Source organism: Chroicocephalus ridibundus, chromosome 18 (genome assembly GCF_963924245.1).
Source record: "Chroicocephalus ridibundus chromosome 18, bChrRid1.1, whole genome shotgun sequence".
NCBI lineage: Eukaryota > Metazoa > Chordata > Aves > Charadriiformes > Laridae > Chroicocephalus > Chroicocephalus ridibundus.
The window spans coordinates 3,380,185-3,405,191 of NC_086301.1; the positions used below are offsets into that span (position 1 = coordinate 3,380,185).

General features: G+C 48.7%; 3 protein-coding genes across 11 annotated transcripts in view; all 3 read left to right on the top strand.

Moving 5' to 3' along the window:
• The first annotated feature begins 1,466 nt into the window (after positions 1–1,466).
• LOC134524965 (TLC domain-containing protein 5-like) lies at positions 1,467–3,473 on the top strand. Of its 2 annotated transcripts, none has more exons than XM_063355317.1 (3): positions 1,467–1,588; positions 2,051–2,247; positions 2,931–3,473. In XM_063355317.1, the coding sequence occupies exons 2-3, from the start codon at positions 2,052–2,054 to the stop codon at positions 3,467–3,469; spliced, it is 735 nt and encodes a 244-aa protein (XP_063211387.1). In that variant the 5' UTR covers positions 1,467–1,588; position 2,051; the 3' UTR covers positions 3,470–3,473. The 2 variants fall into 2 exon arrangements, with proteins under 2 accessions (XP_063211387.1, XP_063211388.1); XM_063355318.1 differs by having other exon boundaries at positions 1,536–1,588; positions 2,048–2,247.
• Positions 3,474–3,577: 104 nt separating this feature from the next.
• On the top strand, positions 3,578–14,489 carry LOC134524964 (TLC domain-containing protein 5-like). 4 transcript variants are annotated; one of them, XM_063355316.1, is made up of 3 exons: positions 3,578–3,695; positions 10,034–10,233; positions 10,642–14,489. In XM_063355316.1, the coding sequence occupies exons 2-3, from the start codon at positions 10,035–10,037 to the stop codon at positions 11,178–11,180; spliced, it is 738 nt and encodes a 245-aa protein (XP_063211386.1). In that variant the 5' UTR covers positions 3,578–3,695; position 10,034; the 3' UTR covers positions 11,181–14,489. The 4 variants fall into 4 exon arrangements, with proteins under 4 accessions (XP_063211386.1, XP_063211383.1, XP_063211384.1 ...); XM_063355313.1 differs by lacking the exon at positions 3,578–3,695 and adding an exon at positions 3,847–3,976; XM_063355314.1 differs by lacking the exon at positions 3,578–3,695 and adding an exon at positions 5,069–5,124.
• Positions 14,490–21,845: 7,356 nt separating this feature from the next.
• ARHGEF12 (Rho guanine nucleotide exchange factor 12) overlaps positions 21,846–25,007 on the top strand; it is an 80,153-nt gene continuing 76,991 nt past the window's right edge. For all 5 annotated transcript variants that reach the window (XR_010073617.1, XM_063355029.1, XM_063355030.1 and 2 more), the window contains exon 1: positions 21,846–22,682. Coding sequence is in view for 4 of the 5 variants with exons in the window: in XM_063355029.1 (XP_063211099.1) it covers positions 22,651–22,682 (32 nt within the window). In the remaining variant the exon portion in view is untranslated. The remainder of the gene's footprint in view (positions 22,683–25,007) is intronic.

Here is a 25,007-nt window from a genome sequence, read left to right on the forward strand (position 1 = left end):
TGATACATCTGCGATGTTTGGCAGTGCTCAGGTTCAAGCAAGACTGGGAAGGGCTGAAAAATTAACAATTTGCTCTTGGTATTTAATTTCTTTTATTGTTCATTCCCGTTTCTTTCCTTCTCTGCTTTCCAGCTGTGAGGAGAGTGACTGCAAGCTGGGAGAACAGGGCTCTGTTCCCTGCCCTTCCCAGTTTTCCCTGTGGCCTGAAGGGAGACTTTGAGCATTTCTAAGTGTCCAAATGATCCCATCAAGTGCCCTCATCATTCCCAATGCTCACAGCCTTGGGACTTACAGTCCTGGTAGAATTAGCATATGCCCTAACACTCCAGTACAATGCCTTCAGTAGCTGAGCTTAAACTCAGACTCATCTCTACAGATGCCAGCAGGGACTAGTGCCCGAGCTGCAGTGGGACTCCCGTTCTCTGTGCCGGGGGGTCCCTGCCCACACAGCGTCTGAGCTTGCTTCTGAGCAGGGGCCAAAATGCTGGCAAAGGAGAGAAAATCAGGAAGATTTAGCTCAAGTATAAGAACAACATCTAATCTACAGTCCAACTAGAAGTATATTTTAACGTGTTGCCAGAGCTTTTATAACACAGAGAACCATCCTATGGAGTGTAGCACACACATCAGACCTAAGTGACCATAGATGAGGCCTCCCATGCTCTGAGAGATTGGTTTCTCTCCCAGTGTGAAGCTCTTTGGCTATAGGGAAGGTTTGGGACACACAATCTCCTTTAGACAGTTTTTAAAGGAAATTGAATAAACAGAAATCACGTGGAACCGACCCTGAGTTCACTGTCAGGGCTTGGAGGAAGCACAGCCCTTTCCCGGTTACTCACTCCTGCCTCTGCCCGTCCCCCGTGCTCGGCCTCAGCTCAGCTCTTTGGCTCGCTCATCCTGTTCTGCGTGTTTTGTGTCCCTTCTCCCCGCGCATCCTGCACCACTCCCCAGCTCCGGACCCAAGCAGTCCCTCACTCACCGACTCCTGTCTCAGCCTCCCCAACACAAGGGTGGGCACCGTAAGCACCCCGACCCCAGCCTCTGCTTTCAAAATGAAGTACAAGACTTGAAAGGGGACTCCAGGACACTTTTTTAAAACAACAACAGGAGGACAAAAGCACCTCCTCTCTTGTCTGATTCAGCTTTATTCTTCAGTTTATTCTCCTTCACCAGAGAGAAAAATTCAGCCAAATTAAAGTCTGTGGGCCCCATGGGACTCTGAGAGGAGGGAGGGCTGAGGCTGGCTGGGGGTACCAGCCCTGCTGACACGCTCCAAACGTCCGTCCTTATTTCTCCTGCCCAGTTTCCCCCTTCCTGCCCCGGGGCACGCAGCTCTGCTGTTCGCATCCCTTTTCGCCTGCGGGGCGGGCAAGCGGGGATGGGGAGCATCCTCCGTGGCCGCGGAGAGCTGGGGTGGGGAAGGGGGCGTGTGAAGACCCTCCCCGGCAGGAGCTGCCCCGGCCGGGGGCGGGGAGGGGAAAGTAAAACCTCTCGGTGCGCGCCGGCACCGCCTCCCTTCCCGGGCGCTCCCGCAGCCCGCAGCCGGGCGGCAGAGCCGGCGAGCGGCCGGCGGCAGCGGCGAGCCGGGGTAAGGAGCGGGCAGGGCGGCTGGGGAAGGGGGTCCGTGCTGGGGAAGGGGGTCGGGCTCCCCCGCGGGCTGTCCCGGTTCCCTCCCGCTCCGGCCCCCGAGGGCGAGCTGCCGCCGGGCAGCGCTGAGGCGCTTTGGCTCGGTGGGGGCTGCTGGGATCTTGTTTTTCCCCAAACGCGTTAGAGCCTGGGAAACGAGGAGGGGCTTGCAGGGAGGTGGTGCTCGGGGGGGTCTCGGGGGAGCTGGATGCTCACGGGAAGGGTGCGAGGTGTGTTTGGTGGGGTGGTTGGGCTTGGTTTGCTCGTGTGTGTTTTGGTGTTTTGGGTTTGGTTGTGTTTTTTTTTTTCTTTCCCCTGGGGTTTCCGTGAATGGGCTGGGGGATTGCTGAGGCACATGTTCTGGATGAACACCCCTTGCTGCAGGGCTGCTGCGCTCGTAACGTCCTTGCTCTGTGTTCAGCAGGATGGTGTCCATCGTTCTGGAGGTGACCTGCAGCCTCGTGTCCTGGCTGTGTCTGTACGCCTGCTTCTGCTCCTGGAACAAGCACCGTTCCTGCGAGTGGAACTGTCGCTTGGTCACTCTGCTGCATGGGCTGATTGTCACTTGCCTCTCGGCTTACGTTGCTCTCTTGGATGGCCCCTGGCCTCTGACCCATGCAGGTATGTTTGGAGTCTTACCCTGACACATGTCCTTGTCATGTGGCGTGGACACCTGGTTATGGGCAGAGTGGGGGGCTGATTGCTTCTGCTGTCTGTTCTCTTATGTGTATGCTTTTGGAGCGTGTTTGGGGCAGGATTTTGTTTAACTCCCCTGCTTCCTCTCCAACCCTAACTCCTTCTTACTGTTAATCTTTTAATTTTATTTTGTTTTATCCATGTACATACTGAAAGTTTCCAGGTTGGCAGCTGGAGTTTATTGCAGCGTTAGGTGTAGCAATGTGTTGAGAATCGACTAAGTGCTATTTACATTTTTAAGGGTGTAATAACTCCTGGCATTTGGCTGTGGGGTTGTGTTTGCTGTTTTCTGTCATTAAATCTCAAATAGTTCTGCTGATGGGGGTCAGGCTTTCCATTCCTGCTTTTAAAGGGTGGAAAGAAAGAGGAGCAGAAGTGTGTCAGGATGGGATAGCCTGCCTGGGTCTGCTGGGCAGGCTGAGGTGTAAGGGGAGAGCGGAACCAGACATCCAAGTGTCCAGCCTGGCACTTGGTCCATAGGGTAAGGCTGGAAACTAGGGAGGAAAGGGGCCTGCTCAAAAACTGTATTGAGCAAAAACTGTATTGCTCTGTATTGTAGAATAACGTCTTAAATAAGACCCCAGGCTTATGTACATCTTTCATTTCAGGTTCACCAAACACATCTCTTCAGATCCATGTGCTGTCCCTGACCTTGGGTTACTTTATCTTTGACCTGGGCTGGTGCCTCTGTTTCCAGACAGAGGGGGACCTAATGCTGTTCCATCACACGCTGAGCATCTGTGGCATGATCATGGTGCTGGGTCTGGGGAAGTCTGCTACAGAAGTCAACGCTGTCGTATTTGTTAGCGAGATCACCAACCCACTGCTCCAGACCCGCTGGTTTCTGCGGGAAATGGGGTGTTACCACACTTTCCTGGGAGAGGTGGTGGATTTCTTCTTTGTGTTCCTCTTCCTGGTGCTGCGAATCGGAGGAGGAGCTTTGATCATGTATGCAATGGTGACATCCCCAGATCCCAACTGGCTCCTCAAGGCTGGAGGCCTGGCCATGTACGTTGTATCTTTGGGGTTCATGGTTGAAATCTGCCGCTTTGTCAGGAGGAAAATGTTGAAAAAATACCATTCCTGGACAAGCCTGAGGAGTACGAATGCACCTGTGAAAACTAATGGGCACTTGACAGCTCACTGATGATAATCCCTTGCGCTAGAGTCCTGGCTACTGATGCCTATTCCTGTGAAAAGAACTCCTAAAAGCAATGTGGAATTGACTTTCTGGCACTGGCAGTAGTCTGCTACCCCTGGAGGAGATAAATCAGTGCTAGGACCATGGGAAAGCTGACAGAAGGGGGGGTTGAGTGGAAATCTGAGGAACCTGGCACGTCTACAGAACTGACTCCCTGACTTCGCCAGCAATGGTACAGTCTTGAGGGGGGCGGCAATGCCAGACCTGTTCAGTCTGCAATCAGTGATTGCACTATCTGTATGTTCTGTGATCATTTTGGAGGTACAATTTTTTTACAGTGTAGAGGCAGAAAATCAAATCTGAAAAATCCCATGTTCCTGCCAGCGGGACAAGGTATGGGTGTGACCTAGCAAAGAGTTACTGGGCCTCGCTGTCCCTTAATCCTGGAGCTGGACAACAGGCTTCACTAAGTACTTGGATGAAAGCCTCTGAACAAGATTCAAGTGCTTACAGGTGTGTAGTGGAGTTGTCCTTTGAGTGTGTGAAGTGATGGTACTTGAGGTGAGGCATTGTTTTACCTCATTGTTTTTAATGATACATTTCTTTTTTTTTTTTTTTTTTAAAATACTTGCATTCAAGCAGATACTGATCGTAGAGCACTGTGACTTGACTGGGATTGACTCAGGCCCTTGCAAACAAGAGTCAAGAATTAGACTTGTGCCAATAAAGTCCGCAAGCAGGTGTTTCCCTAGCCTTAGATTGCTTTAAAAAAACAAACAAACAAAAAACCAACAAAAAACCCCCCAACAAACCAGAAACAAAAAACCCAGGCATTTTGTGTGTGAGAGATGATTAGGAAGAGCCCTCTCTGAATGCTCTTTCCGTTCTGGGGTTGGCTCATTTACAAGGCGCTTAAGCTGAATGCATGGCTAGCAAGTCTAATAAGTGACTATATTTTCAGGGGTGACAGTAATGTTTAGGCAGATCTCGGTGTAACATCTGCTCCATCCCAGCAGGTCTCAGAGTATGGACCAGTTCTCTTGTGTTCTTTACCTCTCAGAACTGTGTTCTGACATTTCCCCTGCATTTTTAATGTGAATTTCCCCCTATTTAAGGCTGCAGTTCAGATTTACTCTCCCATAAAAGCCTCGCTTACAGCTGAGAAACAAACTGCCTTGTAAAATAGCTTAAGAGCTTAGCAAGGCTGGTTGCCTTTCCTTCCTGCTTTCAAAGACCTTGTTTGGGAGAGCTTCCTTGTGGAGCTAAAGAAACAGCCTGTGTGGCTCTGGCCAAAGTGGGGTGTCACCCCTGCCGGAGGGGAGCAGTGGGAATACCGCTGCCGTGGGGATGCAGCCTCACTGCCTCCTCCGTGCCTCTTATCTCACGAACGTCAGCACTGTTCAGGGCAGATATCTGCCTTGGCTGGGGCTTAGAATAAGGTGTCTGGAGAGATTAAAGAATGACATGAAATAACCTAATTTTTGACATGCCCTCAGAATGCATCGCAGCTGTGAATCCAGGCAAGTTAGCAGGCTAATACGTTTAGAAAAACAGGAGCTATGCACTCCTGATTCCTTGGCAGCATGGCTCTGGGGGCCTGGCCTCGTGAGGTATGAACTCTTGCGAGAGTCACTGCGCTCTTCTGAAAACTCCTGAGAGTGGTGAGACTTCTAATAAAGTTATGTTCTCTTTTAAAAAAGAAACGATTGCTGTAATGTTCTCTTGTTTTGGGTCTTAAGGAGGCAGCTAAAGTTAATGCTGAGGAAAACAGGCTTGAGGGTAACCTAAGCGTGCTAAGGCTAGTAGTCACGGGCAAAGCTCTGGCTCATGCCCTTCACGCAGTTCAGGACGGAGTGAGCTGGTGGGGAAACAAGCGGAGACTGAGCCATGTGCTCTGGAGCTCAGGCTTGAGGTGTGAAGCATAGATGAAGGTCAGCTGAAGCTCAGATTTGTGATTAATGTGCCCATAACCTGCCTTGCCAATGAGTCACGGTCAGTATCGCAGGGAAGTTAAGAATGGGCCATTAAACAGAGGTGTTTGCTCTTGATGCACGTGAGGTCACAGGGAAACTGCTAAATTCTGGTCATGGCCTACATCCCAGGCTGGCTTTTTTTCTCTGCAGCACCAATGCCCGTCTGTATCCCATTAGATTTCTTATTTGCTAACACTTCAAAGAATGTAATTTTTAATACAGGTGCCTGATTTTTATCTGTCAAATATCTTTGAGGGCTTTTACAGTCACAAGAAGTGAGCGTCAGTCTTGGCCTGTCACGGGGGAAGGCTACTGCGCTCCTGTATATTTCCAGTTCTTGTATATTTCTAGTTTATTTCTGGGGGAGAAGTTTCCTAGTATTGGCAAGCTGGTACACTCTGTGACCCTTCGGCATTGTAAGCCCCCCTTAGAATAGGGACAGAAAGAAGACAAGAAGAAAGAGTGCGCTGCCGAGGGAGGGTGTAGCTACACTAAAATGGGTAGCAATGTGCAGATAACTGTTAGCAGAGGCTCCCGTCCTGAGCTGTTTTGCTGAATGCTGTTTGTCTGCAGGCAAACTGAGCCAGCGCAACTCAGCCTGCCTATTTGAATGGCTGACTCTGCACAAAGCAAACAAGAAAATGAGTGTATAAGCTGCACCCAACTTCTGGTACAATCCACTGGGAGATGATTTAACTTGCCACCTTGCATCTCCCTAGATGCAAATTTTGCATGTTGTATGATCTAGAACAAAAAACCCCACAACTCCTCCTCTATATTCTACCCCAGGTAGAGCGGACCTTGCCTTGTTAGAACTTGCAGAGGGCTCTTCTGTGGTGGCCTCCATTTTTCTTCCTGGTGGCTCTGTTTCTGTGTTATGAGTCAACATTAGCCCTATAGCTTTCTGTCTGTTGATGCTGCTCTGTATCCTAAGCTCAATATTTGAACGGCTCCATCTTTAGTTGTTATTGAGGCTATTGGAGGGGGCCTGGTTGCCTGGCCCAGCAAAGGTGGAGGAAAGCAAGGTGAGACCTAAGATTTGTCAGAGAAGCAAATGCGCTATTAATGCTAGTGAGGATGTCGTGCTGGTGTAGCTGAAAAATGAGCATCTTGTAGCAATAGAAACCTGTGCCTGGCCTGAACTGGAAAGGTAAGATAGATACCCGGTTGAAAACAGGCTCATTACAGGTGCTAAGAAGTGGGACAAGGCACTCCCACCATCTATATTTCAAAAGGTAAAACTTGACAGGATGAAGGGAAAAAAACCCACCTTATTTCTGGGTGTGAGAGGTTGTTTTGATTGCAACTTACAGAAGGGGTAAGTGTGTTGGTTGGAGGAAGGTTTTTTGTAAGCTACTTCAGGTGTTGTGCATAGGCTACTCTGTGCGTGAAGGGAGGAGAGAGATGTGTTTTAGCACTGAGTGCTTGTAGTGAGAAGAAGTTGCTGGGCTCTGTAACTGCTGCATAAGCGCTGGATGAGGGGGTACGCTGAGGGCAGGGCTGTGTGCTTTCCCAGCCTGCTGAAGCGGCATGCTCTGTGGATGACGAACCCCGCGGGGCACGTTGCCGTGAAGCTGGTGCTATACCGATGCAGTCATGTGAGTTCTGTACGAGTGGGCTGACAGCAGGCGCTGCCCGGGTGTGAGCGAAGTGAGCCCGTGTCTGCCTGCAGCCCTGGGCTCTCTGGGATGAGTGAGATGGTTGAAGCGGGTGCATGGGACCAATTCTCCGTACCCGCAGGCTGAAGCGATGCTCCGTGTGTGCCCAGTGGGACGTGACCTACCACTGGTTCTGCCAGCGACAGCCTGTTGGGTGATGAACCCGGCTCCCCCCGGCCAGGGGGGCCGGACAGCCCGCGCGGTGGTGGCCCCGGAGGTCCCCGGCCTCCCGGCTGGGTCTAGGAGGGCTGGGCAAGGGGGCTATCGAGGCCTGCGGGGGAGCGGCCCCCCTCCTTCGCTGCCGCGGCCCTTGCCGTCCCTCCTCCCCGCCAGCAGGTGCCCCTCGGCCGCCGCCGCTTCCTCTTCCCGGGCGGCGGAGGTGGCGGCGGGTCCGGCCCCGGCAGCCGCGTCCCTGCAGGTGAGTCCGAGGGGAAGGGCCCGGCTTCCGGCCTTCCCCGGCCGCCCCTGAAGGCGGCGGCGGCGGCGGCGGGGGGCCCGGTCCCCGGGGGCCGAGCTGCGGGCGGCTCGGAGGGAGCGGAGCGGGCCGGGGGCGGGAGGCCGCGGCGGGCAGGGCAGGGGGCGGGCGGCTGCCTCCATCTACCCATCCACCCATCGGCGCCCGGGAGGAGGGCTGCTGGCCGCCCGAGGGCTCGGGGCGGCCCGGCGGGCTCTGCCCCTGGGCTGGGGCGCGTCGTGCGGGCCTCCTCCATTTTCTGATAACGGGAATAACGGTGCTGCGCCGGAGGTGCCCGTCCCGTTTTTTAGGGAGAGCAGGGCTGCTCTGGACTAGGATTTTAGGCACCGTAATTATTGCAGAGCCCGTTTTCATCCGTTGCTACCGGTGGTACAAAAGATAATACAATTACTGCGGTTTTTAAAGGGTATTGCCCTTTCTGGAGTGCGGGGACAGGCTTAATTCACAGGTGCAATACGTATTGTATATGCTAATGACATGTTGAGCTGTGATGTACAATTGGAAGATAGCCCCCTTTCTTTCTTTCCAGGCGATGGAGAAGTATCTTTTTCACGAGTAGGTGTGGAAAACACCTCAAAATATTTAAAACATCATTCCTCTTCCTTCTGCCAGCCTTCTCCAGCTGGTCAGTGCCTTTTGTCTTGTCAGAATTCTTCCAGCCTTATCTGCCCTGACTCTGAATGCATATGGACCTCGAGTACCAGGGATGTCAATGGAAACACCTGGTCAGAGCAGTTAATCACATCCTTATTTCATCTTCCTATGTTCTCGCGGCCCATTATACCATAATGGTTTTGTTTACCCAGCCTCCCAAGTCATTCCTGGTGATGTTTGCAACAGGCCAAACAGGAAGGTCGGGCGCTGCAACCGTGACTCCTCGTCACGTGTAGTCCTTCTGGTGTTCCCCAGCCCTGGGTGTGAATCCAGCGTGACGGTCAGCAGGTACCAGCAGGACCAGCGGCGCTTTTGCTATTGCACAACTGGAAACTCGCATATCCCAGAGCATGACTCACCTTCTTTTGATGCACTTCCCTGAATGCTCAGGAGTAATGAGACACATCTTATGTTTTATAGAGAGGCGTTATAAATATGAGCAAGATGTAGATATTAGAGTGTTATGTATTTGGGAGGCTTTTAGCAACAACAGCAGTATCTTCCACAGACGTTTATGTACTGTAATTTTGTTCTTTCAGTATATCTTTTGCTTGTTTGAGAGATTCTGTGTTGCATGGTGAGTAAGGGAAGGTGTATGAAAGAAATAACTGCTGAAAAAAATCTTCATGGGCATAGCTTCTAATCCTTTTGTATCAAAAAGATTTGGAGGTCTTGGTGCCAGAAAAGGGGAAATGAAGTCTGCGGTTAGGAGAGCTAAGTGGTTTTCACCTTGTCTCACTCCTCTCAAGCTGTAGAGGAGGGAGCATCCAGCGCCTTGCCCCAGGGAGGCCTGGGGTGGCGGGGGGCACTCGTGGAGTGCAGCCAGGGGTGGGAAAGGGACTGGCTGTGGGAGTGCTTGGCTGTACCCGAAGGTGGTGGGCCGCTTTATCCAGTCACTGTTTGCTGGGGTGTGCTTTGTTCTCATCTGAGCTTTGTCCTCGCATGCTCATGAAGAAGCTTGAACTATGTTGTTCCACTGTAAGTTTTCCTGGGGAAGACAAGGGGATTTTACAGGGTTTTTTTTTTCCCCTCAAATTATCCTGGAAATGTGTTAGTGCTAAAAGGTTAAAATTCAGTAGCAGAAGGAGATGGCAATGCCTTTGTGTTTCTCTTGATTTATTTGGAGTTGGTTTCACTGCACTGTGAATATTGATTAGCAGTGAACCCAACAAGTGACTGTGTTTTTTGGGTTTTCTTGGTTTTTTTGTTTCAGGAGAGGAGGAACCAAGCTAGCAAACAGCTTGACAGGACGAGTAGGTCAGGTGGGGCAACACAAGCAGACCAGCCAAATGCAGAAATATGGGCAGGGAGGAAAAACAAAGGGGCAGGCATAGCTCTGGATCAAAGTCTTATGGCTGGATGTGGCACTCCTCAGCCTGTCCCTCAGGCAGTGCAGATGGGCACTATCATATCCCAGCAGATCCTGCATTGTAGACTGGTTGAGGAAGTCCTCCAAGGTGTGTTACCAAGTCGTGGTGTTTTCTGTTCAACCAGGCTAGGAATTCACTGCCTTACAAGGTCATGGCTTTCAGTGCATGTTCCCACAGCTGAGGTGATACTGGTTGGGGGTCTTTGTTGCTGGTGGCCACATGGTGAATCCGCACTAATTCTCAGGGATACCCTTCTTTGATGTAGGCCTTTCCCTGGAGAAACTGCAGAAAAATATTGTCAGGAGCAAGCAACAGCATCAGGAAACAGCACAATACAGTCAGTGCTGGGATGGTTACGGGTGAGACGCTGCACTGGGTTGTGCTAACACTGCTGAAGGCTAGACCTTCTGATGCAATTTGTCTTTTCGTTCCTGTGACAGGATGCTGTTCCCTCTGCCTCTGCGGGTAGCCTGCAGTCTGCTTGCCTGGCTCTCTCTCTACGCTTGGTTATGCCATCGCTACAAGCACCGGAATTATGAATGGAGCTGCAGGCTGGTCACACTGACGCATGGCATCCTTGCTACCTGTCTCTCTGCTTACATTGGCTTTATTGATGGTCCCTGGCCTCTGAGTCACCCAGGTAAGTAGTGAAAGTTAAGGTCCCAAGTCCCTCAAGGGGTGATGGCACAAAGTGAGGTTCTCCTATCACCTCGGTGTCCAGCCTGTGATTGTAGAGATATCTGAGCTGCATTGTGATGGGAAATATTAGAGAAATGGAGAGACTGGTACTGTATTTTGCTAGTGTAATGGCCCTCCCCAGCTGCAATCTGGCAGAGTGTGTGATCACGTTGTGTGGCCATTACGTATGTGCAGCTGTTAGACTAACAACTATAGCATTGTGACTTGTCTGACTTCAGCTGAGCTGTGATCAGTACAAGCTGATAACAGCCTGCCAGTGCGGAAGGTGAATCCCCCTTCCTTGTCTGAGATCCTGCCTGCTTGTTGCCTTTATGCTTTAAAGCTCTGTCTGGTGTCTTTTGTGTTTCAGGATCACCAAACACAACTCTTCAGGTACATGGGCTGTGCCTTAGCTTGGGCTACTTCCTCTTCGACCTTTGTTGGTGCGTGTACTTCCAGACAGAGGGTGCCCTGATGCTGGCCCACCATCTGGTGAGCATCTTGGGCATCACAGCGTCACTGGCACTCGGGGAGTCAGCTGCGGAGGTCAATGCTGTCATCTTTGGTAGTGAGATCACTAACCCGCTGCTGCAGGCCCGCTGGTTCCTGAAGGAGGTGGGATGTTACCACAGTTTCACAGGTGATGTGGTGGATTTCTTCTTCGTGGTCCTCTTCACTGGGGTGCGGATTGGAGTGGGGGCCTGGCTGATGTACTGTGAGCTTGCCTCTCCCAAACCCAGGTGGTACATTAAGCTGGGAGGTGTCATCATGTACGCTGTCTCCTGGGTTTTCATGGTCAGCATCTGTCGCTTCGCTAGGAGGAAGAGCATGAAGAAGTACCACGCTTGGAGGAGTCGGAGGAGTGATGAGTTATACTTGAAAACTAATGGACATCTGAAAAACCACTGACTGGATGCTGAGTAAAGACTTGAGTTGACAATCTGGCCAGAAGGGGATCGTGCCTGAAATGCCACTGTCAGGAGAGGAGCCAACACACGTTAGCAATTCTGGAGCCAAATTTATCCCTGGCATAATTCCATTGGAATCCATAGAGCTATGCCATGGATTCATTGGATCTGCAGTGTTTGGCCTGGCAGAGGCTGGCTCAGTGTGTATGTAAGCATATACTAAATGATATGAGCAAAAGAAGGGCTAATTTTAAAGACTAAGCATAGCTAATCCAGCAGTGGAGGTGTAAATAGTAACGCTAGTAGCTAACTCCTTCAGCACTGGTAGAAACTTGGAAGAGAGGAGAAAATGACACTAGATCTTCATGTTCAGTGTTCTGTACAGTCTAGTCAGCTAGAGTGATTCTTCATACTATTAGGAAGAAGCATGTTCTAGTGTTTCATCAAAGGTGGAATTCCTGGCTCTTCCACCAACTTGTTATGTGACCTTGGGCAAGTCACATAACTCTAACTCTGTGCCTAATTTCCCCATCTGTGAATTGGGGGTGATGGAGCTGATCCATCTGTGTTATGCACTTTCAGATCTTTACTTGAGAGGTGCTATATAAATGCAAAATGATGGTTGTTATCTGCACTTTGTTCATTATCCCTGTGTTGTCTTTGGGAGAAACGATTTTGATGGTTGAGCTAGAGTGTGACTCTAGAAAGAACAGTATTTTAGGTAGGTCGTTGTTTCCTACCCTTTCTAATTCCTTGTAATAACTTATTTAATAACACATTGATAACTTATATTTCAGTAGTGTCCAGAAGCTCTAATCGGCACTGGCGCCTTGCAGGACTAGGTGCTCTGTGAATACACCCAAAGACACAGCCCCTGATGCGAAATGCATTTCTGACTTTTTCCCTCTTCTTCATCCCTGACTTAAAACTCCCCCCGCCCCCTCCAAATACTGCTTTTAGCTCTCTGAGTGACCAGCAATCTCCGTTACGAGAAGCCCCATCAGGACTTGCCAGTAAATGGTTTTCTGGCTGATGGACCAAACCCTGATTTATCTGCAGAACGCCAAAATTCTCTCTGCTGTGCTTATTGACCTAAACGCAGGCATAGCATGGAGCCAGCCTGAGACCAAATGGCATGCCTTGAGATTGTCAGACAAATACCTTCCACAAGCTGTAAGTAATTATTAAAAATAAGAACAGCAAATGCAGAATGTTTTGCTGCAGCAATCTGCACACAATCTGTACTTGCCATTTTTGGCAGTCTAAAGGGATGATTTGTAGTGGAGATGGTGTATTTCTGTTGCCCTTGAAGTGTCATCCCAGATTCAGATCAGTGTATCTGAACCCAGAGGCTGCCACAGTGTTTGGGGATAGTGGGGTACCGCAGGTGAATGTCTGGAAGCTCTATGGAAAAATGATTGAAAAACACTTCAAATTAGCATTGATGTTTTTCCCCAGGACCATAAATATCAGTTTTGACAAGAGCATTTCCTCAGATCCAAATTGGGATTTCTGGTTGAAAAGCGGCCAACATGCATCTTCAAAACTCCGTGGCTAAGGTGGAAGAGCTACCCATCTTCAAATCTGTCCTCTGCCCTGTTCAAACTAGAGACCTAACCTTGGCTGTCCTTCATCTGAATTGATGCCTTGATCCCTGGGCTTTGAATTCACCTCTGTCTCCCTGATTGGATCTGGGTCACTTTATAAAAGTGAGCATTTATAGGGTAAGAGAGACTTATTTTACAGCCTAATAATTAAAGAAGCAAGAGGCACAGAATCTGGCCTTTTTTAAGCAAAAAAGTGAACCTGACTGGGAGAAAAAATTAGCGTTCCTTGTCTGGTCCCATTTGCTGGGAAAAACTGTCTCCCAGTTGGCAGCTTCTGGTGTTTATTTCACTGTATGTTCTTCCGCACTGTTCCTTTGTTATTGCTGTCATTATCATGATTGTTTATGTTGAGCCTCAGCACCAGGCCTCCAGTGCAGCTCAGGTGCCAGTTCTGCTGTGAGCCTTGCCCGTTGCAGCCAAAGACCTGAAGAGCCCAAAGCACTGCAGATTAAGAGCCAACTGATGGGTGAGCTGGTCCTGAAAAGGAAACTTGACTTATTTAGCACAGTGCAGTGATACAACTATTGAGCCTTGAAGGGAGACAAGAAGAGCTAGTTGGGGCTTGCTGGTTCCTTCCCAGCTCTGCTGCTGCTGTGGGGCGTGTCAAGGAGCCTTTTTGCCTCAGCTTACCCACTTTATTAAGTGGGTACAGTATTACCTACCTCGTGGGGTGTTTTCATTTGTTAACACTAAGCCACCTTTGATAAATGTTTGGTCTGTGTCAAGATGTGCTGTGTAAAGGCAAAATGCTGTTGCTTTGAGTGAAGCACTTCTCACTATGACCCATCATCAGTACTTTTTCACCTGAACGCGGCATTTCCCAGTGTCTGGCTTGCCTCACAAAAGCAGGAATCCAAGGTGTTTTGCAGTGGTGCTTGTGGGTAGGAGTCAAAAGGAGTAAGCTAGACACAGGTGTAAAGATCAGGCTTGCTGCTTCTTGTTCAGGTGGACTCCCAAGTTGAAGAAAGTATTATGTAGTGGGTTTTCCCTAGTAAGGATTGCAGTAAATCTGGAGCCAAAAGAGTTTCAGCAGCCAGCCTGACCCAGGGAATAAGGGCTTTCAGCCGCAAGTCCTGAAGAGGAGTAGGTGAAAACCGTCTGTTCATTTCTCAGCGCAGCTGTTGACTTGCCTACCAAGAAGACTTTCCTGAGCAGTCCTGATGATTTGGACTCTGACCTCTGGTTTGGTGTGCAGCATAATGCATGCTTACAGCCCTTCTGTGGGGGCTGTACAGTCCATACCTGCCCAAGTGAATAAGGATGTCAGTTAGTGACTGCAGGTATTTATGAAACAGATTGTGTGAACATGTTTTTAAAGATAATGCACTTCATGGCTGATTGGTCCCCTTCTTTGAACTGGGGGGAAACTTGCTTGGAAGAAATAGAGCACTGTGATCAGTGTTGAGGCTTTGGAAGCTAAACAAGGGCACCAGAAAATAAAAGAGCAATTAGGAATGGCTTTATGAAGTAGAGCTAGCAACAGTGTCTCAGAGCAAGACCTCATTGTGGGCTCCAGCATAGAATCACAGACCCAGAAGTATAAATTTCAAGCTATGGAGCACATGGTGGGACCTGTCCTCAGGCTAGTCCATAGTGGCTAGAGCAAAATGTTAAAAGGAAACTGCAGAACTAGTGTGAAATAATAACTTGTGTTTGAATTACTGTGTAATAGCAACTAATGTTCCACCAGTGAATGGTGTAGATGCTTTGTATTATGTTTTATAAAATAAAGATTATTTAATTATATGAGGAATTTGTTTTCTGTCTTTGGATGTAGTTCTTAAGTTGTATCACGTGTTGCTGGATGAGTCGGCCTTGCTAGTGTAAATGAACAAAGTGATGGTCGGTGGGTACCTTTTAGGGACTGAGCCAACAACTCATAACAGCTTTCACCATTATTGCTTCTTAGATGAGTTAATAGGCGGAGAAACCACCCTTCTTTGCAAGGTTGTTATGAGGAGCACTTACTAGTTTGGTGTTTGCTAATAGGTGCTCTCATGTTGTTGACTGACTGAACAGGGTGCATTTCTTCCTTAGGGTTTGTTGCCAGGCTTTTCATGCACCTATCCTCAGGCAACTCAGGGAGCAAAATGTTTCCATTGTTTTCCATGGCCAATATGCTAGAGGATATAGTTCTCTGTTTCCACACTGTGAATACAAGCTCCTCTCATTCATAAACTAAATGTTGTTGCCTAGGAATTGCTTCATTGCGAAGTGTGATAGGAAGGGAGTATGTTTTAGCATTATTTAATGTTGCCTTGTGTGGGGGTACTTACAGCTGTAGAGATGAGCCAAAGTCAGCACTGTGCAAAGGTGCAGATTTAATCGGGGGTCTGAGTGGTGCTAGCCTGCGTCTCCATGTGCCTGCTGTGTTGTTATTGCTTACGTACTGGGGGCTGCTTTCATTCAGAGCCAGAGAGAAACTGCAGGGCTGTACCACTGCTGGGAGCTGTGTGTATCATGTTCTCTTCGTGCCCCGCAGCTCCCCGGGGCAGGGCTGACTGTGCCACATGATCTGCTGTGCGAGGGGTGAGCTGCCAGGGGGATGTTGTGCAGGGCTCAGGTCAGTTTGCACAGGGGCTTCTTTTGCCTGTGTTGCAATAGCTTAGCACTGGGAAAGACACCAACAGACAGAACAGCTTTGTCACATGATTTAGAACGTTGTGCAATCCTTTTAAAAGCTCTGCTTCAAAGGATGCTCCTAAAAGAAGAGGAGAGGAAAGCATTTATTTCAGTGATGCTTTCACAACAATTTATTCCTAGGCACCAACAAGAATTTCTGAGAGCCAGGCACTGGTACAGACCCAGAAGGGAAGAAAAGCCCTGCCCTGCATGGCCTGTTAACAGCACCTCTGAAACTGTGAGTAGCCAAGCCATGCTCAGGAAAGACCTGAATGTAGTGTTTGTGTGTCATGTTGGTAAAGAATAGCTACTCTGCCTTGCTTACGGTCACAGCATTTTACCAGAGGTCCAGCATGACAAAAATCTGTTTTCTATAAATAGTTAAGCCAATTTAGTTGTTTGGATGTAACCCTTAAATCTGCCTCAAAATCCTACAGCGCTGGGGAGCAGCTGTGCAGTGTTGAGGCCTCTAGAGACGCTGGCCTGTGTACAGTCTACAAGCAGCCTCACTGCATGATGTAGGGGTCTCGGGGACTGCGATAATTTATCCTGGGAGTTTGTTTAACCTGTGAGGTAGTCCAGAAGCAGAAAAGAAAGTACAGCAGCATTCTGAAGCTTTGCTTTAGAGCTGCAAGTATCTTCCAAGTTTCGTATCTTCAGGAATGCCGTGCCACAATCTATCCTTAAGTCAATGGGCAAATGTGCTTTGACTGCAAAGAGAAATCTGCTCCCCCCCCCCAGTTTATTTCATTTTTTTGTCTTCCCATTATTTCTTTTAAAGCCATTCCTTCTCTGCTGCCTGCCTTTTGCTTCTACTGCTGGCCTTGCAGTAGAACTTTATAAAATTAATCTTCTGTTTCAGGCCTCTGGCCTCTTTTTCTAGCTGAACTCATTTGTATTTGAAGAAATTGCAATTTTTTTTAATATTCAAGGCTTTATTCCCTTGCAGCAGTAGTCCAAGCACTGATGTAAAAGCATAGCATTTTAAGTCTTTGGAATCTGCTATTAGAGTAATACCAGTGCTGTCAGCAAGTCTGTTCCGCGGACAAAAAAGATGAGAGAAAGTTTTAAGCTTCATGGAAGTTGTGGATATGTTCCTGATACTTGCAGGCTTTTTATAGCTTGGCTGGAAGTGAAGTAACACGTCTGCTGCCATTTCCAAAGAAACCAAATTTCAGAGACCGAGAGAGAGTCAGCGTTAGCCTTGTGTTGCATAAGCAATTTCTGGGCAAGGAGCAACTCTTTTTTGGTTATACCAATATACCAGCACTTTTCTCTTTCCAAGTCAGCTTCAATATGTGCTCTAGTAAATCTGTGTAAGAGAAGGTGTTAGCTTTTGCTGGCTTTGTCCTGTTTCCCTCAAGTTCCAGGGGGAGTTTGGCAGCTGGTAAGTTGGCAATGTAAGAGATCTTTAGAAAATGCCTTTAAGAAGGAACTGGACAGATCAAGGTGTATGGAAAAGCTTTTGCCAAGTAAGAAGGGTTTGCCAGTCGTTCATTTCGTATGGAAAGGAGAAAGTGTCAGTTTCCGTGGCTTCTCAAATGTTACAAGGTACGGTTTCCAGCAATGCTTTATTATGTTGCTGTTTGAATTGTGTGTCTTGTCAGAAGGTTATGATCTGTTCAGTGTAACGGATAATCCTCAAGTGTGATGAGAAATAATGTTATTCTCCATCTCTTTAGATTTTACCCTAATAAGATACCTCTTTTTTTTTTCTTCCCCTCCCTCCAATCAGAGAACATTGATTCTAGGAGAGAGCAAGAAGGAAACTCATGACAGAAGGTACAGCAGCTTCATCTGTCCTTACAAAGGTTGCTGCTTTAATTATGCTGATATGGAAAGAAAGCTTAGTGCTATAAAAATGCTTGCTGCGGCGTGGATTATCCAGGTTTAGGAACTGTAATAAGCTGTCACAGTAGAAGCTCTGATAGATCAGGCAATGTGTGTCTCCACAAAGTCAGCAAAGTATTACATTTGTGTCCAAGGGACTTAAAAGCAAAGTGGCCCTGTATGCATTTCCAGTCAACTGGATGCAGAACAAGCTGCCTGTCTTTAAGGTATTTTAAGGTATGAGATGGTAAAAGGCCTTGAAATTGCATAGCAGTGTGGAGCATGGCACAAATTCATGGGGTTTTTTCAGACTAGAGATGCATCCAGATGGCCGACATGGCTGTTGGATCAGTCGTATCAGTTTCTGAAGCAAGTTACAGCCACAGTGCAGTGAAGCTGGTTAGCACCAGGCCAGCTGGAAAATTCAGGGGAGGAGCAACAAGATAGACACGTGTCTGGATTTGATTCAGGGTATCATTACTATCTTCAGCTCCCTCAAAAGTAGGATCTCAACAAATAACAAAATCCCACACACATTCTCAGCTGGCTCAGAAGAATTACATGCCAGAGCAGTTCCCTGGGATTGAAGGATGCTGAACTAAGCAGCAGCTGTTAGTGCTTAGGTGAGTTTGGCTGGATGGAATTGCGGGGCACTACAAAAAATCAGCAGGGCAGGAAGGTTTAAGTTACGCTAAGCTTGAGAGCAGAGGCAGGCTTACCCCGGTCCTGACACAAGGTCAAGGTCCTATCAGTTCTTCAGGAGTCACAAATTCATATGCACATTTGGGAAATGGGCTGTCTTCTCTGTCAGCCTTGGGAATCGTTTCCCCTGTGCCTGCCCACTCCAGCTGTGCAAGGCTCAAAGGTTGGCTGTTGCCTTCCTAAAGCAGCTGACTTTTTTTTTTTTTTTTTGTTTCCAGAACAGCAGTTGGCACAGCAATTTATGGTAAGCTTAAATAACAACACAAAATACCCGTGCGTTCTCTTACTGGTTTTAAATTGATTACTTGTAAGTAGCAAGTTAGAAGACTCTTTGTCCATTTAATTTTTCTGATAGAGGTCAGAGAAACTCAGTTAATGGCCCATCGTGTCTGACTTACAGCACCCAGTTTTACAAAGCAATCCTTAACTTTGAGATCTGCAGGAGATCCATTGCACTCACAGGTAAGTTGCTCTAATAGTTGATTATTCTATCTGAAATGTGAAGGGAAATTTTCCTGAAAGAAAAATTATTATATTTGCTATTTGTTCATACTTAAAATTTGAAGTATCAAATTTTAAGTATGAACAAATAGTGGATATAATACTTAAATTTGAAGTATCAAATTTGCTATCAGAGGCAAGGCAGGGTGATACATCTGGCATCAGGGAGTAAAAAAATTACCGTCCTTTGCTGATTTCCTAGCTTTGTTTACCCTGAGTGGTGCAAACCCTGATCAGACGGGCACACCTGAACCCTTAGGTGGTGAGAGTGCAGCAAGCAGAGCACCCCACAGCTCCACAGCCTGGCATGCTTTGAAATAAATGCTTGTTTGAAAAGGGGACCTCGCTGTTAACCTGCCGGTGGGGACGGGTTCGGAGGAGAGGTGCCACACAAGGATTTTCCAGCAGATGGCAACAGCTCCTCAGTGAGCTTCGGGTGCGGGGATGGAAAACTGGGTCTGTGCAAAAAGAACCTCAGTGAAACCTTGGTAAGCCTGCCTTCTCAGGAGTCCCGTATAGGATGCCTCCAAGGATCTGTCCGTGCCGTGCCGGGCCGTGCTTTACTTTAAGGCAAAGCAAGAAGTTGTCCTTCGTAGGACTCAACCTTCTTCACTTCAGGGTCCTCCTTACTTGAGCCGCTTAGCTCTGCTCAGGACTTTAAAAAATAGACTGTTGGGGACATTGGTGCTTTGCCCTGGAGACATGGGCTGATGAGGTTAATACGCAGTTTCCACTTCTGGCATCTAGGTCTGTATGATGGTACTCTCTGTAAATTCAGGGTAAGTGAGGACTTTATAGCTACCAAAAAAAAAAATCTATTTTAATTGGTACTGCACAGTGTAATTGCTTATTGATTTTCCCCACCCCTGACCCTGGATTTCATGCTGTTAAACTGCCCCAGCAGCAGAAGTATCATAAATAGGCATCTATATTAACGTATGCAATCAGCTCCCACCAAAAAAATCATTTGGAGAAAAGAAAAGCAGTTATGGTTTCAGAGTCTACTTTTGAATTGTTTTATTAGTGCTTTTTCTTTTTAATTGTTGCATTAAACCTTGAAATGTGAATGCAGCACATTATGAGCAAGAGTTAATCTACTGAGCCGTGTGTGGCATAAGGGTTTTATGCTTCCTTTTTGTCACTGGTGTAGTTTTGTGTAACGCTGTTTCTGATAATACTGAGCAAATTTTTGGCGAATGTTAATCACTGTCACTCCACTGAATTTTACGTCAATTTACTGCAGCAGGGGATAGTTTCCTTCTTGTTCCTATTTTTTTTAAGGATTTCCTCGAGCTAGTTGTTATTGTCATTATGTTGTCATGCACAATAAAATATAATTAAAGTAATAAAAAAGCATCGAGGCCTAACATGCAAATGCTGGGCCTGCCGTGAAACAGAAGGTCTCCCAGGAGTCTTCCTCTCTCAAAGCACAGTACGTGATGTTCCCTAAGTTAAAAGCAGGGAGGGGTTTATTGCAGAGAAGATGGAATAAAAAGATATATAATAAATATAGTTAGATAGAGGTATTCTGTGACTCCATTACCACTGACGAATGTATCGCATACAGCTGCAGAATGAGAGGCAATCGCGGCTGCATGTCTTGCACGCCCCCTTTTTTTTTTTTTCTTTCAAGCCTCTGTCTTCCTCAAAAGGAAACCAAAGGAGGAAGTGTAAATGTCCTGTGTATATATGTCAAGTATAATCTAGAAAATTATTTCATCCCACACTTCCCCTCTTTCCACTGAACTTCTTCAAAACAACAAATTCTGCAGACTATCCAACAGTCTCCCGGCTTCCTGATTCATGCTCACTTCGCTGCAGGGAGGTAAAAACTATACAGTGGCAGGGTCCTGAGTATATCTTCAACCAAGGTATGTCCTGTATGCTTAATGATATATTTGAGCTTCCAGCAGCCTGTTTTCCATACTCTTTCCAAGTCCAGTGTCCTGGATTTGAAGAAGTATATCAAGGTAAGGGGATGGTGTACTATTTGATTGGGATTAGCTAATAAGATTATTTTGGTCTGTTGACATTTGCTAGGAAAGGCTCATGTTCTGCCATGAGTTCCTCTGCACCGAGAGGCCAGGTGTTAATGTGGAGTCCAGACAGGCACTCCTCCTTCAAGCTGTGTTGTATGTGGCGTGCATGGCAGGGAGTACGTCAAAGGTGTGTTTCTGTTGAGAGCTGTGTCTGGGGAGAGAAAAATACACACGTGTTAAAATTTGAATGTCCATATAATCTGTATTTAGTAGGTATGGTAGTATACAGTCACCTTTTCATACTGGAGGGGGTTTTGCATTAAGAGAAGGGGAGCAGGAACAGGCCCTTGGCTGTGGTGTTTCTGGAAGGCCGAGGTATGAACAGGCACAGATCACTTCTCATCCCCATTGTGGATTTTTGTTGACCTTCACCTGTGAGAAGAATTCATGATGAAATGTGCTGTGGAAACGGAGGGAACATGAGATTGGATACGGGGCTATGAAAGGTCTGGGAGTAAACAGCGCAGCTGGTGACTATGTGAGGCTCCAGACCTGCGCAGCTCCTGGCACCTCACTGTGTTAATTTGCTGCTTATTTTCTTTCTGTTACAAGTTTCTTTGGTGTCATACTTCCCACGCTGCATACCGTGCAGATGGAGGCACGGACACTCCCTGCCCCTAAAAGCTTGTAACAAGACAAAACAGAGGAGGTGGGGGGTAAGGGGGGAGAAGGGGGAGGATGGCGATGGAGCTCCGGGATGGAGGGATGGGGAAATGGAGAGGGAAACCTTTCCGGCAGTGCCGCGGCAGGCCCGAGGAGGAGGAACTGTGCATGAGTTGTGATGGTAGGAGCCGGCCTGGAGAAGGCCCAGGCTGTCCCGGCTGGGCCCAGCGAGTGCGGGGAAGCCCGGCCTGGCCCCCGCCTCTCCCCCGCCGGCGGCCGGGGCAGGCCGAGTCCGGCACGGCAGCCGCCGGGAGCCCGGGGGGGGCGTGAGGGGAAACCCCCTCCTGCGCCGAAGGGGAGAGCAGACCGACCCCCGGCACTATACACTCAGGGCACACCCGGGGGAAGAGGAGAGGCGGCGGCACCGCCCCGCGGCCGGCCGGCAGTGGGAGGGAGGGAGGGAGGGGCGGCCTGCTGCCGGCGGAGGGGTCGGGCGGGCGGAGCGCGGCGGAAGGATACGGCAGGAGGGGCGGGTGTGAGGAGAACCGGAGGTACGGGCGCCCCCCGAAAGCGCGGCGGCGGCCCGGCCCGGCCCGGCTGGGATCGGCGAAGGCTCCGCCGGGTACGTGCCGCTCCCCGGCTCGCAGCAGCGCAGCTGGGCCGGAACCGGGCCGGGAGGAGCGGAGGGGAGTGGCGGCAGGAGCGGGCCGCGCTGGGACTTTGCCCCGAACCGGGCCGGCACCGAGCTGCCCGCAGGCCGGGCTCGGCGGCTGAGGCGACCCAGCCCGCCCGGGGCCTCGCCGGCAGGCCGGGCCGCCGCGCCCCGCTCTAGCTCGGGCCGAAGCGGGACAGGCGGAGCGGCAGGGCATGGACCTGCGGGCCTAAAGGCGGCAGCGGCGGGGCGGCCGCCCTTCCCGACCCCCCTGCGGGCGAGCCGGCGGGCGGGGGGTCGGGGCGGGCCGGCAGCGGGACATGGGCCTCTGCGCGGCGGCCCTGAGGACAGCGACAGCCGGCGGGGCCCGCCGCCCGCCCCCCGCGGGGGAGAGGCCGTGAAGAGCGGTGGGGAGGGGGCACCCCGCGGCCGGCGGGCACCCCCTCCTACTGAGAGCCGGCCGCGGAGGGGGGCGAGCGGCCCCAGGGAGCCCCGCCAGCAGCCGGCCCCGGTTTTGCCTGCTGGCCTGCCGCCTGCGCGGACAGCCGGGCTTCCCCTCCGCCCCGAAACTCCGGACCGGTGAGGATTGGCTGCTTCGGAAGACTTTTTGGCAAGCGTTACTTTTCTCCTCTTCCTTGGGGGAACGGTTTGTTTTGGTTTTTTGTTTTTGGTTGTTTTTTTCTTGAACATCCCCCACACCCTACTTCCGTGGCCTGGATATTCAGGGTGACTGCAAGAAGAGTTTTGGAAATCTTTTTTCCTGCCCTTGAACTGAATTTGTCCTCTGTGCATGCCTCTTCTGGAGCAAGGCTGGATCCTGAACCTCAGTGCATGTGGGGGGCAAAGCCTCATTAATATTCCTGCAGTAATAGTAAAATGTAAATTGGATAATACGACTTCTTGCCAAAGGCTCCAATGAGTGGCACACAGTCCACAATCACGGACAGGTCAGTATAAAATGAGATTTCTTCTTTTTTTTTTTTTTTTTTTTCTTTTCTGGTCTAGTCTCTTCCCAGAGCTCATCACTTTCCATTCCCACTTCAGTGACAGCGTGATAAGTGGGATCAGAAAAGCAGGATTAAATCTGAGTTTCTGGGAATCAGTATGTACCTGGGGTGGCGGACTGTCAAGGCAACTGGGTTAACTTTGAAACTGGAGTATTTCAAGTCCAACAGCTTTCAAGCCTTCCAGGCTGACTTTGTAAGAACCAGGGACTGTAATTCATCTTACAGCATGGGTTGGTGCTGGGAGGAACACCAAAAGGAACTGTTTCTGCAAAAAGTTAAAGCAGGAAAAGTGACAAGAGTTTACGATACAGCTCGAGCCTGAACTCAGATGGTGGAGAGAACGCACTTGCTTCTCCTTAGGTCAAGCATTGTAGCCTTCCAGAGAGAGGTCACTTCAGGTGAGGGCAGGAAGGGATAGTTGATGAGCAGGAATGTCTGCTGGTGTCTACCTTAGCAGTAATCTGTTCCTTGCTTTTAGATACCTGCTCAGGCCTCTGGGCTTCTCTGCAGGTGCTGCCATGTGCATTTCATTAGCAGTCTGGGATTCTCTTGCTTGTACTGGGATGCTTCAGAAGCAGGGGAAAAAAAAACATGTTTTCTATTGTGAGAAAAAAAGAGAAAGAAGTTGGAAACCTCTGGTGCTTTTGAGACAGAAGTATGGAATGAGTGTCATTTTTTTTTTTTTGATGAGAGGAAGAGGTATCTTTTTTGACACTTCTAAGCTGAAAAAACTTCTCTTTTATTACGTATTTTATTATATTCTCCTTGATTGTGCATATTTGGAGGTTAAGGTGTGAATGTGTGTGACAAGGGCCTTTCTGCTTAGGCTTTTGATGACCAATACAAGCAGTTCTGGCACAGGCAAGAAATCGGGCCTGGGACAGAGGGCTGCTGCATTTGGGTACCTGAGATCACCTTTTAGACTCCAGAGATGGGCAGGAAAGAGAGGGAGTGTAGTTCTCACTTCCACTTAAGCCTCGTCATGATTCCACTGTCTTAACAGACAGTACAGCGCCTGAGCAGTGTGAGTACATCTAATAAACACGTATAGTCTGTATTTATGACTGTGCTGTTCATAGAGTACTGAGTCTTTGAAATGCATTGTATACTATATTTGCGCTAGCAGAATAGGTGACAAAAGAAAACTCTTAACTTTTTTTCTCTTTTGCAGTGCATGTGCATGAGATATTCTTGAGTTGCAGGTTATTTTTCTTCTGTACCAGACAAGACAGTGACAGTAAAAGGAAGGTGGCATTTCAGTGGTTTTGTGAGAATTCTGTCAGGTACTTAAGAGAGTATGTCTTACGGCAGGTTGCAAGATATCAACAGGAATGAGAGGATTTTTGTACTAAGAAGCAGTTGAGTGGTGCATGGGAAGGAAAAGCACGAGGACAGGGAATTTAGTTGACTTGTTAGTAAAACAAAATACTTTCCATTATTGAGTTGGAATGGCCAAATTGAAAATGCAGCGGAGACAAAAACCGTCTCATTTCCTTTTGCTTTCAGTCATGTCAAGAGGATGTTTCTGTTTGGTGTTCCATTAAGGTTTTGGTTCAAAAGACTTTTGATGTCAGGTGCGGAGCTGTCTCCACAACCCTGGCAGCTGGAGCTTTCTGGCAGCAGCGTTGTGTGATGGTTGGGGGAATGCGGGGAAGCAGGGCCTGGCCTTGCCACTACTATTCTCTCTGGCCTGAAGGAACCCCAGCTCTGGGGGTGCGAAGGGAGTTCAGTCGTCGTGGCCCATTCATTCCCTGGCTGAGCCTTTCAGCAGAGCACCGGATGTGGCGGTGGTGCATGTTCTCATCGTGGGGACGTTTGCCTACTAGTGTCTGGAGCAAGGCTGCTCCTTTTCATCTACAACATTGTGTGGGATCTGGATGGGTGTTTTTCGGTCACTGTTTTCCTAGCAGTACATTGGTGAAAAGCTTGCTTTCCCATTTGGCTTAAGAAGGCTCTGTATTGCCTCTTTAAATCTGTCTCTTAAGCTTGGAATGTAAAGCAGGTGCAATATAAATAAACTCGATGCTTCTAGTGTCATTAGATCTACATGATATAAATCGTAAGACATGTTTAATTCTCTCTCTATGTATCAGTGACCTTCCTTGGTGGGATCGAGTTGGGATCTGCCTTAAAACAGAAAAACCCAGCTTGCATCTGTGCCAAATGGTATTAGGAGTATAATAGGGTGGCATGGGCCTGCATTTTTCTCCATATTAGCTTTACATATTTGCATTTTACATATGTATAGCTGCTTAAATCCCTGCT